We start from the raw sequence: 26,019 nt of genomic DNA, 5'->3' as shown, positions 1-26,019 counted from the left end.
TGGATTATCTCAGTAGGTTCTATTATTGAGGCAGGTTCTATTATAATCTTCATTTTATAGGTAAGGGAAACAAGGCTCAGAGGTAAAATAACTTTGTCTAAGGACACACAGCTATTTTCTCTCTGACTCCAGAATTAGTGCTATTGTAGAAGGAGGTTTTGGGTGTTATAGGAATACAAAGGAGGTGCATTTCACCTACTCTTTAGGGTTTTGGTCTTGTTTTCTTAGAAGACATAGCTGGAGGTAAAGCCTAATTTCCTAAGGTTTTACTGAGTGGTATAAACCTGAAGGAAGAAGAATAAATGAGGCAAGGAAAGAAGAAAGGCATTATTACCAAGCAGATCTTAACCTTGCAGGAAAACTGAGTTCTTTTCTTGTCACATGGAACATTTTCTAGCCAGACTGTGTGAAACTACCACCTCTGGGAACTCCTGTCTCTTATTGGTCAAAGTTCACCTCTTGGGGCATTAACACAACTTGGGCCGGTGTTGGCATAACCCTTGAGCAGCAGCTAGGGAAGTCAGATCCCATGCCCTGTTATGTAGTACCTTACCTGAATCTGGAAATGTCTGGATAAGCCAGAACCTCCATGGGTGTAGATGGAGCAGACTTAGGGTTTGAAACTGTGGCTCCCACTGTTGTTGAAAAGCAAAGTGAAGACTTGGTTGTAAGGTGGCAAGAGGGAAGGAGGAAGGCCAATCAGGAAGCTATTATAATAGTTCTGCCAAAAGACAATGTTTTTGGCCAGCGTGCATGCATGCACACACATGCACACGTTTGCCTAACCTAATTTTCTTTCCATTTACCTAACTCTTCTGTATCTTGCAAAAGTCTGTGTGGAAGCTTTTTTATGCCAGAAAGGAAAGAAGTTTGAAAGAAAGGAGAGAAACTTTGGTAGCAGTTGTCAGTTTGCAGCTAAACACCAAGTCTCTACCAACTGTACGTTGGGGGCTCGGTAGAGAAGGAAGTACGGGTCAAGAAAGTTTTCTGGTGTTTCCCTTGTGAGAAGGATTGATTATAGCTGGATTTACTTGGCAGCCGTTCTAATCTCTCCATTTTCAGCTTTACTACTACTTCCTCTTCTCTGTCTTTGCTGTCCTTTTTACTTACATTCTCCATCTATCCTTCCTAAAAGGGGACATGTTTTTATTGCTGTTACTACTATGTGTTTTCAAAATATATTAGCTCTTTTAATGACTTTCTGCATTAATCACATTAAGATTTACCATTAATGATTCATACTAACATTTACTATCAGTGATTTAAGAGTTGAGAATTCAGTTTGTCCATCAGTCACAACCTTTATCTCAATTCTATGTTTACTTCAGTTTGGTCCTCGTTAGCTTTATAGTGGACAGGGACAGAAAATGTGGACGAAATACTGAAAAATAAAAAGCACTACCTGAAGCAGATGTCCTTGAACCATTTATACTATCACACAGAAATGTAGGGACACCCTTCTATCTTAAGTAACAAGTAGTCTTTCATGCAAATTATGGTGCTCTACATTTACAATATTTTTTTAAGGTTCTGCTATATAACTTCTACAGTTTTAAAACAGAGTATACATTTTTCAACATATGAAAATCAATTAATGTAATATTCCATACGAATAGACTAAAGGACAAAAACCACATGATTGTTTAAGCAGATACAGTAAAAGCACTTGACAAAATCCAATACTATTACATGTAAAAGCATTTAATAAATTAGGAATGGAAGGGAACTTTTTCAACTTGATGAAGAGTATCTATCAACGGAAAACCTATAGCTAACAACATAATGGCAAAGACTGAAAGCTTTCCCTCTAAAATCAGGAAAAGGACAAGGATATCCACTCTCACCACTTCTATCTGACATTGTACTGGAGGTTCTATCTAGAGTAACGAGGCAAGAATAAGAAATGAAGGTCATCCAGATTGGAAAGGAAGATGCAAAACTATCTCTATTTTCTGATAACATGACATTATATATAGAAAATGGTAAGAAATACACACACACACACACACACACACACACACACACAAATTAGAATGAATAAACAAGTTCAGCAAGGTTATAGGATACAAGATCAATATACAGAAATCAGTTGTACACTGGCAGTGAACAATCTAAAAATGAATTTAAGAAAACAATTTTGTTTATAATAGCATCAAAAAGAGTAAAATACTTAGGAATAAATTTAACAAAAGAAGTGTACAACTTGTACACTGGAAATTACAAAACATCATTCAAAGAAATTAAAGAAGGCCTGAATAAGTGGAAAGATCCCATGTTCATCACTGGAAGATTTAATGTTGTTAAACGGCAGTACTACCCAAATTGATCTAAAGATTCAGCACAATCTGTTAAAATCCCATCTGGCTTTTTTTGCAGAAGTTGACAAGTTGGTCCTAAAATACATATGGAAATGCAAGGGACCAATAATAGCCAAAATGATCTGGAAAAAGAAGAACAAAGTTAGAGGACTCACAGGTCTCAATTTTGAAACTACAAAGCAGCAGTGAACAAGAGATTGTGGTATATCCTTTAAGATAGACATAAATCAAATGGAATAGGGTTGATTGTCGAGGAATAAATCTGTACATCTAATAAACAAGAGTGCCAAGGCAATTCAATAGAGAAAGAATAGTCTTTTCAACAAATGGTACTGGGACAACTACATATCCACATGCAGAAGAGTGAATTTTGTCCATTTCTCATACCATATTTAAATAACTCAAAATGGATCAAAAACCTAAATATAAGGACTAAAAAACTATAAAACTTTTAGAAGAAAACATAGGCGTACATTTTCGTACCTTATAACAGTTTCTTAGATGTGACACCTAAGGTACAAACAATATTTTTAAAATGTTGTATATCCATACAGTGAGATATTATTCAGCCATGCAAAGGAATGACATACTGATACTTACTACAACATGGGTGAACCTTGAGAACTTCATGTTAAGTGAAAGAAGCCAGACATAAAAGGGCATGTATTGTATCATCTCATGTATCTGAAATATCCAGAATAGGCAAATTTATAGAGACAAAGAGTAGATTAGTGCTTTTATACTTCAAGAGGATGGGGAATACCAATCAATGTACAGGATTTCATTTGGAGATAATGAAAATATTGTGGAATAAGTTAGTGGTGACAGTTTCTCATTTTGTGAATATAGTAAAAACCACTCAGTAGTACACTTTTAAATGTTGAGTTTTATGGTATGTGAATTATTTTATTCCTCAATAAAAGGAAAAGTATCTTAAAAGGTATTAAAATAAAAGATCACACCTTTGAAAGTTGCTATGGCATGAACTGACTATTCTGAAAAGTGGTAAATATTTAGAAATAATTTATACTAATTGAGTAACAAGGTAACAAAATAAGGATGAGGGAAATCTTTTTTTTTTTAAATAGTTTTTTGAGACTGTAAGTAATTAAGGCAGAAGGGCTGATAGAATATGACCATTTTCAATACCTGCTGTAATAGGTAATGATCATTACTAGCTGCTCTAATGAGGGAACTTTAAAATGGATGTCTTAGTTTGTTAGGGCTGCTATAAAAAAAATACCACAAACCGAATTTCTTTGGGGGCTGAGAAGTACAAGATCAAGGTGCTGGCAGATTCAGTGTCTGGTTAGGGCTTGCTTTCTGGTTCACAGAGGGTACCTTCTTGCCCCTCACATGGTAAAACGGATGAGGGGCCTCTCTTGGGCTTCTTTTATATGGGTACAAATCCCATCCATGAGGGTATCACCTAATCGCTCCCCAAAGGCTCCACCTCATCACCTCCCAAAGGCCCCACCTCCCAATACATATGAATTTTGGGGGGACAGAAACATTCAGGCAGAATGGATTAGGCTGATAGTACTGAAACCCACTGATCCATTTAATATTACTAAACATTGTCTCCTGCCTCCAGCTTATTAAATCAAAGAAAGGAATTTTGTTTCTGGGGGGTTTCCATTCACTTTGTGAAACAGTCCTCTACTGTTTTGTTTAAGGTGTGCATTTCTCAACATCTCCAGACTCTCCTGTTTTAACTTTACTGCTTCAGGCAGCCTTTGTCAGAAAGTTTGGTTTAGGGCAAGATGGAGTTTCTGTTTCTGTTTTTCTTTCTTTTTGTGTTTTTGTGTGATTTTTGAGAGGAGACAGTTCTAGATGTCTTGACCTGGTCATCTTACACCTAAGAATCTTTGGGAACTATTTCAATAGATCAGGTAAGAGGTAATCAACGTCTGAGCTACGGCAGAGGAAATATTGATAAAGTGACAGGATAGATTGATTTGTTGTTGGGGATATTAGGCAAGGCACATAGTAGGGGCTATATCAATGTTTGTTGACTGTTGAATGAACGTAAGTAGACCTAATTTTAGGATTTTATTGCAATTTTAGTATGAATTGTGCCTGTATATCTATCTGTAAAGTCCACTTCCAGGGTTACCATGAATGAATTGAATCAGATCTATGCTTTTAGAGGAGAGGTTGCAAACTGATGGCCAAGAGGGCAAATCTAGCTCACCACTGTTTTATTTGGCCTCAATAGTGGTTTTTAAAAAAATTTTCTTTAATTTATTGCCAACGTTTCAAAATAGTGAAATTTCACATAAAAATCAGAGTTTCTGGCTTCTCTTGAAAAAGCAGAAGATATGGTAACATTGGGCTTATATTCCCTCATGGCAACAACTCAGCTGAATAATAACTGCATTAGATAGACACAGGCAGGAAACACTGCCTCTGTCACTCACTGGTCCTTCTGGGCATTTGAGTTCGTGATTCTTTATAGCAGTGGTTTCAGAAAACTGTTTTCTAAATATTCCATTGTTACTTTTAATGACCTTTATTCTTATATTGCTGTTTAACATACTGTATGTTTATGACACCTACCTAATTAGGATATAATTTCTGTGATGGCAGTAAGTATGTGTCTTCTATTTCTGGATATTCTTCATCGTGATGGTATAATGCCCTACACACTATAGGGAAGTCAGTATGTACTTACACATCTCTACTCTGATTTGGCAAGGTAATTGAGGAAATCCAATACTGCCATAACATTCAAGACATTTTAATGATATTTCAAAGTATCTTAACACATTGGTTTGAAAAAAGATATGCTCTATTATCATCTTGGAGAAATGATTTATGTTTGGTAATGATAATTCTTATCTCATTTTTATTAATCAGTTATCTCAGGTAATTTTAGGGTTAAAATATGGCCATATTAATTACATGGAAAATAAATGGAAAGGGCTGAGGTCTTTATTGGGATATTCATTGTCAGAAAGGATGTGGAAAATGAATTTTTTTTAAAAAAGAAGTGTTATTTGATAATACAAGTACAAAGACATAACGAAAACAATTGATGTTAACATTAAAAATATAAAAAATTGTTTTGTGCGTGTGTTGGATTATAGAGCTCAATTTAAGAAGGCATCAAGTCAATTACTATAAAGTTTTTTTGAAAGTTGTTTTACTTTATGAACATGAACCATATTTTCTTTCGCCCCATGCTAGCCAATTGGATAATGATTTTGACAATCTAGTTTGAACATTGTAGATGTTGGTTTCGTGCCATGAATATTTCTCAACCCTTATTGTATGTTTATTTTTACATTAGGTGAGAAATTCATCCACACTTCTCTTTAGTACCTTAATCACAAGAATATTTGGAGTTAAAAGGGGAAAAGATGAACTTTCCAAAACAAATAGGTAAGCTCCATCTAACTTTACTTTTTATACGATATTGTCTTGGCCAAAAATAATTTTCAAAATTTTGCTTACTTTTATAGATTCATCTAGAGCATAAAACTATAAAAATACTATAATGAATTAACCTATGCTGCCAAATTCTAAGCCCTTAGGCAAAAATGTCAACTCTTTTATAAGTGGACCCTTTAAAGCAGCAAAAATAAAGCAAGGTAGCAAGGGCTGAAATGTAGAGCTTGTTTCTCAGTGCAATAGCTAAAGTTTTTTTTTTCTTTGATTCTTCGAGTATTCCTGAAATGTCCTAAATTACTTTTTCTCGGTGTGTCATCAAGTATTATCTCGTGCAATATCTTTAATTTCGCAGGTGAAAGTTTAAATGTTTATGATACGCTCATCAGAACATGTCCTAGATTACCTTTGCATTTAACTCTGTAATGGAAGAGAATGGTTAAAGATGTTGGCCACATGAAATAAACACTGCTTTTTACTTTTTGACCTTTAGTTTTATGTTTGCTCTCTATGATATTTTCCTCTTAACAAGGTTTTATTTAATGTCCAGAAGGAAACCTATGGAACCATTATGATTGTGGTTAATAGTTAGATATAATGCACAAATCTTGTTTGTTTTTAAAGAAGAGAAGTTTTGAATAATTGTTCTTTAGCACTTAAGAGGATTTAATAGTAGTCTAGGTGGCTTGCAATTGTTAACACTAGATGTCACTGTCGCTGCATGTTTAATTACTTCCTTAACCTTTTTAGGATCCACTTTGGCCTAGTGGTCTTTTTTTGATAATCTAGAGATAAATTCAGGCCCAATTTCTCTCCTACTTAAAAAAAAGTTATCATACTTCAAATTTAGATTTTAAGCTGTTGTTTATTAAAATACATTTTCTCGTGATGGAACTAAATTTGAGGAATTAACATATATCATGATATAATTTTATGACACTGGTGGTAATTCTAATGAAACTTACTGTGGTTGTTCAGAATTGTCATTTAAATTGCTACTTTTCACCTTATTAAATTCACCACATATTTAAAAAGAAGGTAACTGGCTGTAAGTATGAATCCCCTGAGTATATTCAGGAAATAGGAGAAAGGTTGTGTGTGTGTGTGTGTTTTTTTTTTTTAACTGAGTTGTAGTTTTCAAATAAATAAAACATTTCTCTTTAGGAAGGATGGTTGTAATTTTTACTTTTTAGCTATTCTTAAAGAAATTATTCCTGTCAGTAATTTGAAATCATTAATATTTGTTTTGTTCTTAGCTTTGTCTATTTTGTTAATAATTCTACAGTGTGCTAAGGTTTAAAACAGTTGGATCATGTTATAAGGCTATGATAAGTAGTGCTATAAATAAAATATAATATTAGGTTATCAAACAAGTGAAATTAATGTTTAAGACTGAACTTGAAAATGAAGAAATATTTTTCCCTGTTAGTTTTTATGATGTGGTTCTTAAGTGTGCATGTAATTTTACTATGTACAAGAGAAAATGGTGAGATTTATTTCATTTAGGTTGCATTTGAAGGAAGGTGGAAGAATAGGGCAATGATACCACACAGTTTTAATCTTTTTGCCGAAGTTGCACTGATGGGAACTCCAATAATAAATTCATTCCTGTTGGATAGGAAAAGTTACAAAATATATAACATTCCTAGAAAGAGGGAAATGGAATGTTTGTTTAATTGTTTTGAGTAAAGCTGAAAAGTGAAAGGAAGGAATTCGGAAGTTAATTTTTTTAAATGTGATTAACATTTTTGGTAAGAGCCTTTATTGCAATAATCTGAAGATTGGTATGTATCATTACATGTACAAGGCTTTTTGTTCTCTGTTTAACCTTTGAAGAGTATATTTCTTGGCAGCTCCCATTAGATTTTTCTCTGCAAAACCTTCAGTGTCTGAAATTTGCAATTGTTTGTGATGGTTTTTGAACTGCAGTTTGTGTAATTATGTCACTTTTTGTTGAAATGTTTAAATGACTGTTCTCTACAATATTAACTCTCTGAGGGCAGGACCTTTTCCTGTGTATATTTAATGGGCACTTTAAGAATGCTAGTAATAATTATATCTTGTTGGTTAGTTACTTGACCATCTAATAACTAACCTCAGCTGATGACACCTCGTAGGCCTGTTAACTTTGCTTTCACAACCACAGATTGTCCTACATACAATCTTGGAAATGTGTTCTCTTGGTCAAAAGGGAACTGGACATAAAAAGAACATCTGCCTTTTCTATCTAGTGGGGAAAAAGTCAATCTTGGAGTAAACAAACTTGGTTTCTAGGCATTTTGCTGCCACTGGAGATGTTAACAGACTCCCTTATCTGCTTTGCACTTCAGTTTCTCCTTCTGTATAACAGGAATAATAATTTCTGTGTTCTGTATTCATAGGGCTATTTTGAGGATAAAACAAACTATTAGAAATTCATTTTCTTTGAAAATATTAGATGTAGTTTGCTTTTTCTCTGTTACTGCTTCTATTATTGTACTTATCCCATTGTCTTGCTGTTAGACTGTGCTTCTTGAGAACAGGGTCAGTGTCTTATCCATTTTTGTGTACCTAGACTCTAGCAGAGTGTCTGGCAGATACTCGTAGGAGGCAAACAGAAATACTGGCTTAATGAGTAAGTAAATTTTGTTACTGGAGGGGAGATAAGAAATCTGGTTTCTACTCCTGCCTTTGTTGCCATATAGCCATGATAACCAAGTGAGACAAGTTAGTTAACCTCTCTGGTTCTTGGTTTTTTTTCTTCTGTAAAATAAGAGGTTTGAACTATCCCTGAGGTTTCTTCCCTCAGTAAAATACTAAGCTTTATATAATGTTACAAGAATTGAGAGTTGTAAAAATGCTGTATTCCTAGTGCCTAGAATAGTACCTGTCATGTAGTAGGGACAGGAAGTTCCCATTTTGTACAAAGAAAGGAGCAGGGGGTCTGCCTCCTAATTCATAAGTGTGTAGGGTGCACCTATAAACTTTTGAGCCCATTAGTCTTGTTCTAGATGTGTTCTTTGGATTACGGAGAATGAGGAAACACAAGTTTTACTTGCGTGTTTTCAAACAATGTTATTACATTTTAATTTTCCAAAACTCCTTTCCTTTCTGTTTATTGCCACCTGACTTACTTGGCATGACAGAATGAATAATTGATCCTATGTAGAATCAGAACCAGCACAGCTCTGTGATCTAGGGAATGTGCTATGCTTTCTAAAACAGCCTCCATGTGCAGGTGAGTGGACTCACCTTGATAGCTCCTCACTCCTTACAGGACAGGAGCCAAATAAAATTAGCAAGGTGGAGAAAAGTTAAACGATTTGCTCAAGGTCACAAGGCTGGTGCTAGTAATATAATTTAATGGTTATTTTTAGCTCGTAGTAAGCTCAGCTAGAACATTCAACTGTGCTAATCCCAGCTAAATGACAAATGTCAAAATATAGCAGTCTGAAAAGCTTTATTTTTGACTTGTTGGAATGTCTCCTTTGTCAAAACTTCATACAGGTGCTCAGTGTGCAGAATGTTATGTAGCTTTTGTGCTTGCCCAGTAAGAACTTGAAAGCACTTACCATGAACTCAGTATTGACATGGTAGAGGAGTAGGCAAGGAATATAAAGGACCTTACTCAAGGAGCTTACAATTCAGCTAGAAGACAAAGATTGTTACTTGTGAATCAGATAAAAATAGAAGACACCATATAATCATCACCTGCACAGTGTGATATGAGTAATGAATACATTAGAAATTGATAAATGGGAGAATTGAGTAGAGAATTTGGGGGAAAGTAGTGTTTCTTATAAGGCTTTGGGGATGAGTAGATTTGGGGTACGTGGAAACAGGTAGATTGAAAAAGAGGAACAAAAGGATAATAATCTCTTGTTTACTGTGTTAAGTACAATATTCTGTCTTATTAAAGAGCTCATTTAAATATTTAAATTAATAGCTTAAGATGGTTTAGTACAATTTAAGAAGAAAAAAGTGTGTTTATAAAAACATCACTAGGTTCAAGTAAAATTATTTCCAGTGACTATGTTAGGAGATGTTAAATTGTATTTATTTTATTTTCCTTGGTATAAATGACAGAGAATTATTTTAGTTATTTTTCTTAACATCTTGGTGGTGTAGGTCTGGAAGGGTCCTCCAAGGATCCTTCTAATACAGTCCAGCATCCCATTTATAGACAGATTGTGAAGCAATTTCCAGACAGACTGGCTTCACTCCTGTTCTTATGTTTTCTAGGAAAAGAGATTCCACAAGTTTCTGTGGTTACCCACTCCATTGTTTAGGAAAGAACTGGATTCTCAAAATTAAAATTGTGAGCTGTAGGGCACTTGGTTTTTATATTTTAGAGAATGTAATTATTAGAATTCAGAATAGTTTATTTGCTTTGAACTGCATAGTAGCTTGTAGCAAGTGCCTGTTTGGCCAAACGGAAAATCAGAATTTGCTTTGACTGGCCAGGATAATATTAACATCCTCAAACCCAAAGAATTCTCATTTTCTCAATTTAACAAACATTTATTATGTTTTTACTTTGGGCCAGGCCCTCTGCTGGGTACTGGGATCCAAAGATGAATCAGAAATACTTTCTGCCCTAGGGGAACTCACAGTCTGATGAAGAATATGGCAGTTATCTGTTGTGCTGACTCTCTTTTCCACTTGTGTGGAAGGAAGGGAGAGATTATGAAGGGAGATCGTATATCTTTAGTACTTATTTGTGTGCTTGGCTCATGCCAGATCCCTTATGTATGTAATTTAGCCTTAATCACAGCCCTGTGAGGTGTAGGTAATGTCATCCTTGCTTCACAGAGGAGTAAATTAAGATTAGAAAGATTTAGTTATTTGCCCGTGGTCGTAGAGCCAGAAAGTGGCAGAACTAGAAAACAAATTGAGTTTCATCTGCAGAACACATGCTCATTTACACAAAGACACACAGAGCCCATCATGAGCTACCTCATGAGTCACCTTTTTGGAGTCTGGCTTTAGAGTTTACGTTGTCAGACTGTGAGAAATGAGCCGCTTCACCCAAAGTCCAAATGTGAAGCAATAATCTCACATCTCCCACATGGTGGGTTGATTTTAGCAGAAAAAGTGGTAGGGGGCAAGAGGAGAAGTTTGTTTGAGGTGACTTTAAGACCATTTCTGTGGATGGTGGAAGGGATTGTGTGCTTTTTGGCCCCTAACTGTTCTTTTCCTCAGTGAACCCTCTACTATTTCCGTGCAGACAGAGGTTGAGGCAGGACCAGGTTTCAAGGTTTCTAATGTCATGTTATAAAACTAGGAAGGTAAAAATCTTAGTTTTCTGGTTGGCCAGTAGGCAATGAATTAAGTTACTCCAGTAGTGGATCAGTGTTGCTAGTAAGAAATTTACCTTTTTTTTTACAGTTACCTCCAACTCTTATATTTGATAATAGTTTGGTGCTATAGAGAGAGGATTTGGGGGTTTACAATAATTCTAGCCTATGGTATAAATTCTTCTAGACTTAACCTGATGTTTTTCAGAATCTTTGCTTATATTGTTCATTCAGGTCGTTAATTAAAATGATACTTATAATACCAATTATTGTTACTATTCATTTTTATCTTTGAGAGGACCTAAGAAATCATCTAGTCCCATTCTCATTTTGCAGATGTGAAAACTGAGGTGCAGAAAAGTTAAACAATTTGCTCAAGGTCTCTAAACTAGTGCTAGTAATATAATTTAATGGTTAGTTTTAGCTCACAGTAAGCTCAACTAGAACATTTTAAAAAATTAGCTGAAGGGCTGGCCCCGTGGCTCACTTGGGAGAGTGCGGCCCTGGTAGGGCTGAGGCCGTGGGTTCGGATCCTATATAGGGATGGCCAGTGCGCTCACTGGCTGAGCGTGGTTCGGACCACACTGTGCCGAGGGTTGCGATGCCCTTACCTATCGGGGGGAATAAAATTAGCTAATTATGTAGAAAGTAAGTTTCTATTAGCAACAATAATACTAGTTTGGATTTGAATGATTCTAGTATAGAATATGAAGTTTATTCTCCCAAAGAGGTACTGTAATTATCATAAGATTTTAAATATTAATGACTTGAAATTAAGAGCTCCAATGTTTTGATATGGGCTGGAGTTGTCATTCATTTTTCACAGTTGTTTGTAGACATTGAATCTGGTTCTTTAGGTGGTGTAGCAAAATGAGTATTTCTGGATAATGAGAAGTAAAATACAAGTCTTGTGTAACCCTTGTAGAGAAGTTCTTAAAATCCGAATTAAGTCTATTCTGACACTTTGTCCTAGTGGAGAGTTTCAATTGTCAAGTTTTGTGTTCATTTCTAGGGTCATGGATTATAGGTAGGAAAACAATAAATAAAATTTTAACCAAAACAGTTCTTAAAAAGAAATATGCTCATGAACTTGAAGTGGGAATTAGTCATTATGTTCTTAAATATTGACTCTTGGATGGACCAAGTAATCTTTGTTCCTATGTGCTGCTTCAGGCCATTGCCTTCCTTAATAACTAAGGCATTGTTGCTTTAGCTTGAGCATGTTCTATGGAATTTTGGCAATGCATGCATCCTCTTTCTGCATCTTAGTAAAAGCATGAGTAAATATTTTTTCTTAGCTTTGGTATTTTTGTAGCTTACATTTTATATGAGCCAGACTAATATAATATAATACCAGGATTACATAATTTAAGATGTCAGTATTGTTTCCAGGACTATGAGATAAAGTCTTCATTTATCAGGGGGTTTTAAAAGCAGTATCTGTTGCTCATTGAATACCTGTGGACAAATACCACAGAGCTATTTCCCAAATGAGAAAATAGAGTCAAAGAGGTTAAAGCCTGAGGAAGCAGTTTCTTTAGAACTTGGATAGTATTTCTTCTTTATTCAGAACTTGGTCCTTGTAACTATTGATTTTAGTAATGTATACTTTAGAAATTCCAGGAATTTCCAGCTATTGTTATTACAGTCTAAATTTCTTTTTTATTAAATATAATCAATAATACTTTTTCATTGAATACTTATTATGTAACTTGGCACTGTAGTATGTAGAAAAGCAGTTTATGACATGGTCTTGTTTTTCAAAGAGTTTATTGTGTATTGAGAGATAAGACCAACACGTGAACTAGTTTAGGAAATATGAACATCACACTCTGGTACTGACTGTCAGGGATAGTGGGTCAGAGGAGAATGAGCTCAATCTCCATGCAGCAGTCCAGGTTTAATCAGTACTTGAAAGGATGCGCATGATTCTGATAGGTAGAGAAAAGGGAGGAGGGTGTTGTATATGGGATTATATAACATAAGCAAAGATGTAGAGGTTGGAGCACACATTGTATATGTCTGAGAAAGTTAGATGATAAACCAGACTAGTGCAGAGAGGACATGATGGAAGCGTTCATTCATTCATTCCTTGAGCAAGGATTCATTGATCACCTACTCTGTGTAGGCACAATACTAGGTTCTTGGACTATATCAGTGAGTAAAATAGACATGTTAGGAAGACTAGTTTAAATTTTACATGACTTTAGGAACCATTTAGAAGTTTTTGTATCAGAGTATTCCATGATAAAATTGTTGTTTTAGGAATCTTTTGAGAAATGATTGCATTCCGTGTCACTGGCTGGTGGGGTTGGAGAATATGATATAAGACCCAGAAAGAAAGTTTGTCATGAGTAACATCTCTTTCGGTAGATACTTAAAGAATGATTCCAGCTTGGTGTGATTATTTCAACATTTATTCTTTTTGTCACTTTTAAATTGAGTAATGGCTATACTAATGGAGGATATGTCCTATGTTTAAGGAATGCTAGTTTCCTCAAGAGATTAAAAGATAAAAATAGATTTTTGTGTTTTTCACTAAATAGAAATGCTAGATTAAATAAAAGTTTCTTTATGGCCAGACTTCTCAAAATATTTAATATGCTAATATGTATTTTGTGAATCCTCAAGAGTGGGATGTACTATTCAATATTTTCCTAAATTATTTGATCATGGATCTCTCTCTCACATACACACTTACTTACTCTCTCTCTCTCACTCTCAAAGAACATCTATTTTCATTGTGTTCCATCAGATACTGCTGTGGGGATACTGATTAAGACAGGCAAAAGTTCAGAAATATTTGGTAGCAACAGGAAGGCTCTGTTTTAGTTGCACTTTAATGTGAGGGCACTTCACAAAGTTCATGGAAAGATTCATATTATCTTTCAGTTCTCTTTTTCCATGAACATTTTAAAGTACCCTCACACAGTGTAAATTATCCCAAGTTGTCAGATAAAAATTTAGAGTAGTGTCCTACATATAGTAGGTAGTCAATAAATAAGAATTTATGACAGTTTAATAGTTTTAGACCGTTAAAAATCCTATGATAATTAAAGTGCCTCTTTGGGAGAATGAACTTCATATTCTACATTAGAATATTCTACCATTTTGTCACAAAAAGATAATTTCCATTTTCCCAAAGGCTTGAACATTGGTGTGGGGAAAATAGTGCCTACAGCACAGTTGATGAACTGATCAGCAAGCTTAGTACTTAACCTGTCTCAGACTGATATGTGTATCTGTGTGTTTGTATGTGTGTGTAGGGACGGAGAGAGGGACAGGGAGAGGGGAACAGAGTAGTAACCAGCTTTGAAATACAATAGGTAAGGAAGGCTTTAGGATCCAGTAGTACGGCTGAGTTCTATACCTTTGGACTGTGTGTCTTGCTAGTAAATTGAGCAGCATACTCTGTTATTGTCGTTCTTTGTTCCCCAAATAATAGCTCCATTTGTTAATATTTAAACATAGGTTTGAAATAATTCAGACTTATAGCAGTTAGAATGTGTTTGGCTGCAAGTAACAGAAAACCTAAATCAAAATTTAAACAAGGAAAACTTATTATCCCATATATAACCAGAAAGTTTTAAGGGGGATTGATTGATTTCACGTTCATAATACGATCAAAGACCCAGGTTTTTTTCCATGTTTCTACTGTGTCATTCTTGATGTGGGTCATGGGCTCCAGGCAAGCTTCTTTCATGGCTGCAAGATGACCTCAGTTCCAGCCATTACATCCTGATGCTACAGTGGCTAGGCACAATATACAGTGGCCTTGTGCATCTCTATTTTTTTTTAAGAACAGCATCACTTCCTCTTGTATGTATTCCCATGTTCCCACCTACACACCCTACAGGCTTTCCTTTACATCTTGTTGGCCAGAGTTAACATCTTAGCATGCACCACCTTATTGATGATGAGGGAAGTGGATTCACCATAATTAGCTTAGACTAATCAGAATTTTCCAGTTGGGTCTGGAGTTGGTGCCAGCCCTCCCTGAAGCATGTGAGTACTGAAAGGAGGGTGAATACCCAACAAAAATCAAATTCTGTTAAAGGGAAGGATGAGATGGAGGAACAAATGTTGATTAGGCAGCTAATGATGTCTGCTGCTACATTTGTCAAGGCTTGCTCAAAAGCTTTGGAAATGTTTTCATTAAGAACAATGTGAATAGGAAGATAAAATATGTAGTATTTTAGGTTAATAGGAAAGTGTGTTTTTTTCCCTTTATATATTTCCTTAATAATTTAAAAATGATATAAAATAGTGCAGGTGTCTGGATATATATATATAGTTGTATATAATTCATTCCTATAAGCAGCTTGCATTATAAAATTTCACCCAGGAACAAAGTATATGCCTTCACACATGAGCAGAGTTTTATAGAACATTAAAGTAGAGATTCTGAATAGAATGTAATCAGTTCCTAAGCCAGAAAACTCTCTTCTGCAATATGAAATGTCTCCCTGTTTCAAAGCTATTCTCTAACAAGCTAACAGAATGTTAACATTGTTTTTTATTATAAACTCTACTTTGGAATTTGACCCCTATACAGTCACATGTCGCTTAATGATGGTGATATATTCTGAGAAATGTGTCATTAGGCAATTTTTCGTTGTGTGAGCATCATAGAGTGTACTTACACGAACCTAGATAGTATTGCCTACTTACATACCTTGGCTATATGATGTAGCCATTATAATCTTATGGAACCACTGTTGTGTATATGGTCCCTCATTCACCAAAATGTTACGTGGTGCAAGACTGTGTTTACAACATTGATTTTCTTATTATGAGGCCAAATGGTGTGAAGTCAAATGATCTTTCTAAATTTATTGGAATTGGTATGTAATTATTTTTATTTATGAACCCCAAATGCCTATCTTATTTAAATTGAGCATACGACTTTTTTTGGTGTCTGGGCTCAAATGATACCAGTTGTTCTGAAATCTCTCTTTCTCTATCTGCTAAGTGTCTTTCCTTTCTCTCCTGTAGACTCTGTTTTGTTCTGCCAAAACTGCCTCTATAGAAGGCTTTCTGGGTCAGGGCAGACCAGCTGGGCTTGACAGAAGACGGGGTCAGACTAGCTTCATTTGACAAGGATCAGTAAGACTGATCCAATTGCTAAATCTTGGAGGGCTAAATTTTCCATTCTATAAGCACAATTTAGAGCCATCTGTTTCTCTTAGGATACCTTTGTCTTTCTTGTATTTATCTATATGATCACTCAAGTTCTAAACAACTGATTTTGATGCATATAAATGGTCAATTACATACTTCCTCTTCTTAATTCACTTGATTACCCCCTCTCATCTCCTACAATCAAAAAGCCCTCTTATGCCACTGGTTCTGTTTCTATAATTGGTGTCCTGTTTAGGTGATCCAACATTTTCATCATTCATTCAGCCAATATGCTTACTAGGTTGAAAGCTCTGAACACTGAAGGGAGTACAGATAAAATATAAAATATAGTCTAAATCTTTGAAGAACAGTGGAGGAGACGAGATAAGACTTGAACTCAACTGTCAACTTAAACTGTAAAACTAGGTGGAAAGCTGTAAGTACTCTGTGAACTCTCCCTCAGGGGAAGAGCTACATGCCTTACTCCTCTACCATTTCCTCACTTCAGCTGCACTGCATAATTGCACCTCCGGCAGAATTTTCTCATATTCTTCGAATACTATACATCCTCTTTAAACCCCTTTCTCCTCCTATCTCTTTCACTTATTTTTCCATTAAGGTGGGGAAATGTCACCAGACTATTTCTTTATCTCATTGTCTTCTTTTGTTTTGTCTGTATGACAATAAGTGATTCTGATCCTGGCTGTTAAGTGCAGAGAAATATTGATGATGTGCTTCTCATACCTGTATTTGGAAGTGAAATTATATCCACTAAAACTTCTGACACAGTGTTACTGGCCTCTAAAGGTGGCAAATGCCCAGTTTTCCCCAGAAATCAAGCACAGGTCATCATCATCTTCATTTCATCCTTTAATTAAGCCAACTTTTTCTTAAGTATTTACATTTTTGGGAAATAAAAGAGGGTCTTTCAATGTTGTTCCCTTGTTTTGATTAGTTACCAATATTGCAATAACTTATGTTTCAATTTTTTATCATTCTAAAATTATAACTTTTTAATTGTGAAGTAAATAATGTCTGTGGGCTACTTGCAATGCCACCATTTATGTCTTTGGAAAAAAATGTATTTCAAGTTCAGTTATGACTATTTATAAGTTGTGGCCTTTCCACAGATGGACATACTATTCTTAAATACTTGCTTGTTTTTATCCTTCCTGTTTTCAGCCCTGGCTACCTTCAAAATTGTTCTCTCATGCACTGCCAAACTGGTTGGCTCACCCATGAAAATTGAATTCTGTGGGATCCATGATGCATTTTCTCTGGAGGTTTCTTTCTCTAGAAATCTCTTCTTGCCCCTGCCCCCCCTTAAAGTGAAGTTTAGTGATTTTTCAGAGCCTTGTGTGTAATATCACTCCTTACAGAATTTAAAAAATCAAGGTAGCAGAAGGAATCCTGTTTCTTAGTTTATCTTAGTCATGAGTGACTTTGTGTGTGTCGTTTAGTATCAATCAGTAAATATATGTATTAAGCAACAACTGTATGCTAGACTTAGTGCTAGGTGCTCAGAGGATACAAGAACAACCTATTGTCAGGGAAAGTACAGTGTGCTTGAAACAAAACCAAAACCAGCTGGTACAAAATAGTTAAGGAACAGATAAGTCTCCTTGTGAATTGACAGTAGTGGTAATCAGAAGAGGGAATGATCATTTATTAGGAATCAAACATTATACTACTGTTCTAGTATAACTCAAGAAGTAAGCATTTGATTATTCTTATATAATCTGTTTATGATATATATGTTGTAGCCTGTGTATTAGGAAATGCCTGGAGGCTTTATAAGAGGTTTCTCTTCTCAGAAACTCACTGATTTTTGATGTATATTCTTTGTAATCAGAGATACTCTATGATATAATTGTAAGTATTTTTATTCTTTTTTGGGGAACAATAATTGATAATTTAGCAATATTCTCCATTCCCCTTATCTGTAATTTTTAATCTGGTTACTTAGAAGAACCTTGGATCTTTACAGACCTGACTGCAATTGTGAATTGAAGAAAAACACCCATACATTTTCAGTCGGCCTGTAGACTCCAATTTTTCCTGCACTTACTCTTTCTTACCACAGTCAGCCTTTTGTCCCTTGGGTCCTTCCTCGTAACAGTACCCATTAATGAGCAGTCTTTCCCTATATTCGAAACGAATATTCTGCAACTGGAATTGTTTTCTCATTGCCACGGTCGACTACTGATTTTACAGGTTAGCTAAGTCTGGCTGGAACTACAGTCTTCCAGAGCCAGATGGATGAATGGATTATGTTGTGGTCTACAGAACTCTACTCTTGCCTCTTTTTATTTCACTCTTGTTTTCTCTCTTTATGTTGACAGTAATATGCTTGACCCTTGAACAAGGTGGGCGTTAGGGATACTGACCCCCATGCAGTTGAAGATCGAAGTATAACTTCTGACTCCCCCCAAATTTAACACTAATAGTCTGTTGAGCAGAAACCTTACTGAAAACATAAACAATCGATTAACACATATTTTGTATGTTGTAATATTATATACTGTACTCTTACAATAAAGTAAGCTAGAGAAAAAATGTTATTAAGAAAATCATAAGGAAGAGAAAACCGCAAGAGATCACTTTTTACTGCAGTACACAATTTATTGGAGACATGAACTGCTCACACAGAGATTAGTGTCACATGGGATTTTGAGTGGATACTCACAACACTTGAGCTCACGGCAGTAGTAATAGGAGGTGGCTGCGAAATTATTACAGTAGTACAGTATTACTACAGTTAATTTTATGCAGTTAATACTACATTTTAACTTTCATTTACATTTCTCTTGACTAGGAATGGCACCAGGTGTGGTCTGTTAAGTGGATGCGTAAGTTTTCATAAATTTTAACTTTTTGTAATAGATTTGTGCATATTTTATGGTAGTAAATGATAAAACAGTATCCACATATGTTTTCTGCATTCATGACATAACTTTTTCTTAATTTTTTTGATATTTGTAGGCTATGTGGTTCATCTGAGTTTTTTCAAATTCTTACAAATCTCTACAAAATTTTGCAGTACAATTACTGGAAAAAGTCTGCATATAGGTGGACCCGCACAGTTCAAACCCTTATTGTTCAAGGGTCAACTGTGTATGTTAAGAAAAATATGGATAATATGGAAAAGTTAGAAAGAGTCATATTCTCTTCACCCAAACGCTTTTCTTTGTTATCATTTTGGTGTGCTTTCCTGCCATTTTTTCCAACCATGAGTGTTTATTTTTTATATATTTGTAATTATTCTATACATACACAGTTTTGCGTCCTTTATTCACTTATAGGAAGAATTTTTTTATGTAGTTTTATATTCATTGTACATTTTATCTTTTTGTAAATACTTAAGTAACATTCCTTATAAGGGACAAATCATAGTTTATCAGATAAATCTACTAGTATTAAATATTTGGTTGGCTGATTAGCTCGGTTGGTTAGAGCATATTGCTGATAACACCAAAGTCCAGGGCTTGATCCCTGTACCAGCCAGCTGCCCCCCAAAAAGGATAAACATTGTTTCCCCCCTAGTTTTTTAACATTATTAATAATGTGTGATTATCTTTATTTATAAAGTGTTTTAATAATGTAGGGTTATTTCCTGCAGATAGATTTTCAGTGTAATTTTTTGGTCATGGGGTATAATTGGTCTATTCTATTTATGTGTTGTCAAATTTCTTGATAAATTGATCTTGAAAAACACTTTCTCTGTGTCACCTTCCTGCTCAGGAATTTTCATTAGCTCTCTGTTGCCTACAGTCTAAAGTTCATACCCCTCTAATTGGCCTTTTCCCTTTTTGAAAAACTGTTTTTGTTTTAACCAACCGCCTACCATTGAGCATTTACATTCCATCTAATTATTCCACATTATAAAAAATGGTGCAGTAAATATTCTCTCATGTATTTTAGCTTTGCCCATGTTTTTGGATTATTTCGTTGGGCTAAATTATGAAAAATGGAGATACCGGGTTAAAGAATATAAACATTCTATGAAAATGATAGCCAAGCTTCTTTTAAGTAAAATAATATCAACCTACACATTTGTCACCATATATAATCTTCCTAGTAGTGGATATAATAATTTTTTTAATGCAAGTTTAAGGGAATGTGAGGGGGAAATTACCATGTTGTTTCAATTTACGTTGCTTTTATTACTAGTGAGCTGAACATTTGCCCACATTATTTGTTGGTTAATTGTATTTTCTTCAGTTTAGTTTTCAAGACCTTATATAATTTGGACCTGCCCCTTTCACCTTATCTCCAATTATCCAAACCCACAAACATTTATTAAACTTCCACTGACTATCATCTCCCACCCCAACAAATACGAATACTCTGATCAAGCTAATCTTGAAGCAAGCTAATCTCCCTATTGTTCCTTTGAATGTGTTATGCCTTTCCTTTTGGTGCTTTTGTTCATGCTTTTTCTTTTCTTTTTAATTGAAACATAATTGATAACACATAGTCTACAGAGTTGAATATCAACGTACAATGTGTGATGATCAAATCAGGATAATTAGCGTGTTCGTCATTATAAAACGTAATCATTCCTTGTGTCCATTGACCAATTTCTTGCTAACCTGTCCCCCTCTTTCCCACTGTTCATGCTTTTTCTACTCCTAGAATCACTGTTTCTCCTCTTCTTCTTACAGTATGCTGGTTTTTCCAATCCTTTGGGTTTAGCCCAAATCTTTTTTCCTCTAGGAATTCTTCCCTGACCTGATTGTGGCTTGCTTGAGAGCAGGGTTTGAGTCTGATGCTGCCTTGTACTCCAATGCCTTATTCAGGGTCTGCCTTATATAGCAGACAAAGAAGTGATGTAATGATGTTGCTAAGAAGATGCATGTTGAGATAGGCAGACCTAGATTTACCTGACTTTGGGCAAGTTATTTACTTACTCCCCTGAGCGTCAGTTTCTTCACCTCAGCATTATCATAAAATGGGGATAATAGCATCCTCCTCTACAGTTGTGAGGACTGAATGCAGTAGTGCTTACAAAGGGCCTGGCACAGTGGTGCTTGGTATACAGCAAGCTCTTGTTTAGTGATAATTGTTTTAAATTCATTGAGTGAATAAACTGGTCATCCCAGCACGTGTTCTCCCTTTCTTTAGGACTCTTCCTGGTGTGCCCAGATTATGTATACTATTTCTTTCTTGTTGGTTATTGTTTCTTTTAAATTAATTAGGTACTCTCAAATAAATACCAAGTTCTTAAGGGGTGGGATTGTATTTTAAGCTTTTTGCATGTCCTAAAGCACTGAGTGAATGCTGATTGACTATAGTTGAGTAGGTTTGGTCGCAGTGAAAATGAAGGCAGTGCACTGATGAGGACCTCATTTTCAAGTGCTTAAGCTTGTACTGGGCCTCTAAATAGGAGAACTTCCTCCTAGGTCCTTTAAAAAATGTTTAGTTTTGTTGTGTGTTCAGCCAACTGGAGTTAGTTATTCAGTAGAAAATGGTAAAAAAAGATCCAGATAACTTCACTGGATTTCACTTTTCCAAATAGTGTTTCAAAACGTTGTATTAATATTTGCAAGAAACCTATGGTTAATACCACAAGAAGTCATAAACTAAACCAGATTTTCTCCCTTTTTAACTTTCACATGTCTTGGATTAACAACAGTGTTACTCCCTAATTTACACCAAGCATTCTCAAAATGCTAAAACAATTATTCATATTTAGTCACCATGTGACTGGCTATTTTCATTTATTTAAAATATAAACAACAAAAAATATCCTGGATAAAGATCTCCACATATTTTAACTAGTGACAGATGCCATGATCAGTATTTTTACTTAAGTCAGGCATTTTTTACATACACCTCAAGCCTTGCAATTAAGCTTTATGCCTTTCCAAGCATAACAGTTAACCAATAAACCAAAATATCAGCCTGGTCTGGCTTAGCTCAGCGGTCTTTTGATTTCTTCCAGTCTGTTTGATGTGGAGGCTTATTGAGATTTATCTACTGAGCTGTTCATAGTTTGTAGGGCTGAGAGCACTGGCTATATTATATAAGATTCCATTAGTAACAGAAGAGTGTAGACAGTCTCTACAGTGTAGATAGTTTAGTAAGTTGTACTGGTCATGGTTTTGTTGAAATTTTTAAGACTTTTGTCAAACTTTTTTATTAATATTCAATGATTTTTCTTATTTCCTAGTTTATACTGCAATCCTCAAAACAGATGTGGTTTGATTGGTTCAATTTAGCAGAAAGTTTCTTAACATTCAGTAGAAATCTCAGTCAATTTTTTTTTTTTTTTTTTTTTGGTGGCTAGCCAGTGCAGTGATCCGAACCCTTTCCCTTGATGTTATAACACCATGCTTTAATCACCTGAGCTAACTGGCCAGCCCTCAGTAGAAATCTCTATGCAGATTTGAAAGCTTTTCTAGTTACAATTGTATGTTGCTTAATGATCTGGGAAATGTGTTGTTAGGCAATTTCATCATTGTGTGAACATCATAGAGTATACTTAGACAAACCTAAATAGTATAGCCTGCTACACACCTTCAGTTCTATTATAATCTTATGAGACCACCATCATATACAGTTTGTCATTGACCTAAGCGTTGTGCAGTGCATGACTGTATTTGGACTGGCTTTTCTACAAGGGAAATAAAAGTAAAAATATACAGTAGTCAATCATAAATATTTGCTATGTGGGGAGAGAAACATCATTCCATTGCATGTAATAACATCAGTATACTCAGGTTTATAACATAAAGGCTGCAAAGAGCTTTCATACACTTTCATACATTCCTGGTAGTAATACCCAGTAAGTATTATTGTCTGCATTCTAGATGACACATTTGGAATTTAGATTATTAATTTGTTACATGTCTCATATCTAGTTTGTAGCAGAGCTGGTGTTCATATTCAGATATGACTCCTAAAGGAGTTATTTTACCATAACATCAAAGCTTTTTTCCAATAATATACAGTATTTCTAAAGGTAACAGAGTTCTGCCAAGCATCTTTCCAGTGGTTTCTTTCCTGAGAAGTAGAGTAAAATTATTCATTTACCCTGCTGGAGATAAGAAAATAAGGTCATATTGGAGGAATAATGAAACATATTCATTCTTTCTGCCTCAGTTGCCTCATACATCAAATAGGGAAATACCTTAGAGGATTTTTGTGTGATTAAGTGAGTTAACACATGCGAGGAGATTAGCAGAGTGCCTGGCCCACAATAAGTACACAATACATTTAGCTACTTGTTAGCATTAATTTACTCGGAGGGATTTATTGACCTCTGCTATGCCCTAGGTAATGTGCTGGGCATTAGAAGATAAGTAAGTCAGAGTCTTTGCCTTCAAGGGTCTCAAAATCAAGCAGAGTGGACATACTCCAAACTATATGCCAGTAGCGGGAATGTTCTGTTATAGAGACATGCAAAGAGAGATTTGGAAAAACAGAGTGGGGACGAGGATGGACTGTCAGGGAATGTAAGTGCAAGAACCTCAGCTTGAAAAAAGTGTAGATGTTAGTCAAGTGAAGAAAAACTGTAGGGGAGAGGGGGCAGAAGATGGTAGTGAAGGATTGGTTTGAACATGTTTCTTCAATCGAGGATTTTTTGAAGACTTTCGTGTGCTATTATGCGCTGTGACTTTCCAGTCATAATGTCGAGTACTCATTCAAAATATTGAATCATGGAATCCTTTTTATGAAATATCTTGTGAAGAATTGTGTTTTAAATCACACACTTTGGGAAACTGGATTTTCTGGATGGATTGAGTGGTGAGAAGAGAGGGGTGTGAGTTCAGGTCAGAAAAGGGACAGGCAAAGAGGATGGAGAGGGAAATACTGATTAGAGATATTAAGACAGTAGATTTGACAGGACTTGATGAAAACCCAGGGAACTGGGGAAGAGTAAAAATGGTGGGATGACGGCAGATTTTTGGTTGGACAGTTTCCAGGGCTAGTGGTGCCATTTACAGAGGTTAGGACTTAGGAGGTAGAACAGATTGGTGGGGGGAAGATACTGAGCTCAGTTGTGTACTTGTGTTTAAAGATGTTTTTGAAGGACATCCAGTGGGACATATCCATTTGGCAGTTAGATATCTGGGGTCTGGAGCATAGGAGTGAAGTCTGGGCTAGGTGAAGGAGTCATCTGTTATAGATAGTATTTTATGCCAGGAGAGTGAGTGAGATCACCCAGAAGGGATGAGGATAGACTCTGGGAGGCATCAATATTTAGGTGATATGTGGAGGAAGAGGATCTCTCAGCAGAGATCGAATATTTCAGTAGTCTGATATTCTTTGGGACATGCTTGTCCATTTCAAGATCTGTGACTATTTTTGTTTGGTTTTGTTGGAAAGTGCCTGAATACACTCATGCAAGAAATCTACTTTGTGGGCTACTCCTCCCAAGAATCTGCGTAGTCGTGGAAGAAGGCACTTCACCCACACCCTAAGCTCTCTGAGGAGAGCTGCCTGATACCCGCCCAACTCTTCTGAACTCAGTGGTGGAAGGTGGAGCCATCTTGCATTGTTAAGTTTTTGAGTGTTTGGTCCTTAAATGTAACTAGAGAAATAGTGAAAGAGAAGTATTCCACTGGATTAAGCAAGTTCAATGGATTTCAATTTTCCTGATAAACTATTATTAAGAAATTGTTTTGGAGATTTACTCCCTGAGTAGGATTAGCTAACCTACATTTTTCAGTTGGATAAGTAGTTCTTTAATTAGAAATCAAGATTTAGGAAATAGTTTCTCATTGCTCTATATAGTGTAGAGAAGGCACGTAAAACTGCCAAATGAGGGTTTTCTTTATGATAGTGAGAAGCAGAGAAAACGAGGAAATTATAATATGTTAAGAGAAAGGATTCCATTCATCCAGTGTACCTGCTTTTATCATCATTCTGGAAGTGTCTGTCCCCCCCCCCTAATTCCTGTCAAGTCAGCAGTTGTATATATCTGGCAAAATGTTCATTATTGTCTAGGGGTGTGCAAGAAATCCTTAGCCAGAGAATTAAGGAAGCAGAAGTCTGTCAAAACAGATATTCTAGTTTGGAAATATAGTCCTGTGGGGGCCTAGGAGAGGTAGATAGTGGAGGAGGCCAGGGCATGTTCTAAGGCTGAGAATTTATTTCATAAGAATTCTGTGTTCTGAAAGACTGTTGTCTGTAGAAATGCTGGAGGAAGCAAAATTGTGGTACACTAAATGTACCGATGAGCAAGAATGCATTTTCTGGGGAGTTCTGGTTTGCTCTTGTGTTGGGTATGCAGCTCATATGATAACAGCCTTTGCTAAGAGTGAAACATTGTGATAACAAATAATCTCTTTAATTGAGACATTTAACAAAAATTATGTTTACATGGAAAAACTTTTAGGCTTTGAGGATATTAAACTCACATAAACAAACATGCACATAAACACCAGTTTACTTCTTAAGCATCTTATTTGGCTAGGAAATGCCAACTTTATATAATTTTAGTCCTAAAAGTGTTAGTTGATTTGAAAAAGCAAAATTTGTTTTTCCCTCTTTTTCCTTCTACCTCTTCCTTGATTTTTTTTTTTTTACTTTTTCAAAAAATTATTTTATAAATGAATAAAAATGTAGACAATAAATGCAAGGTTTTAAGATTTCTTTGCTAATATAGTTGCTCAAAACTACTGTTACAGAAGTTGCAGAAACAGGCTGGCATTTTTGTTACTACCCACTGGTATGGGTGTAGGTTCTCACCATATTAAGCCTCAAAGCTGAAAACTGTTGCCTGCAAAAGCAGATTTTAGTTCTTCTATAAGATTTTTTGACTAGATATCTACACAAAACGGATTCATATTTTCTGAGAGAATTTTAAAAATACAGTATACTTCCTTACAATATTGGGATAAATGATCATTCATGATAGAATGTATTGGTAATAAAGAAAAGCCCTCAAAATAATATTAATAAAATAC

General features: G+C 35.5%; 1 protein-coding gene across 5 annotated transcripts in view; it reads left to right on the top strand.

Annotated features, from left to right (window-relative positions):
* Positions 1–26,019, top strand: part of THADA (THADA armadillo repeat containing) — a 340,163-nt gene that overhangs the window by 96,438 nt on the left and 217,706 nt on the right. For all 5 annotated transcript variants that reach the window (XM_063078394.1, XM_063078393.1, XM_063078395.1 and 2 more), the window contains one exon: positions 5,611–5,702. In XM_063078394.1, the coding sequence (XP_062934464.1) occupies positions 5,611–5,702 (92 nt within the window). The remainder of the gene's footprint in view (positions 1–5,610; positions 5,703–26,019) is intronic.

This window comes from Cynocephalus volans, chromosome 14, assembly GCF_027409185.1.
Source record: "Cynocephalus volans isolate mCynVol1 chromosome 14, mCynVol1.pri, whole genome shotgun sequence".
NCBI lineage: Eukaryota > Metazoa > Chordata > Mammalia > Dermoptera > Cynocephalidae > Cynocephalus > Cynocephalus volans.
Note: the sequence above shows the minus strand (reverse complement) of the source record. Positions and strands in the feature narration are given on the sequence as shown.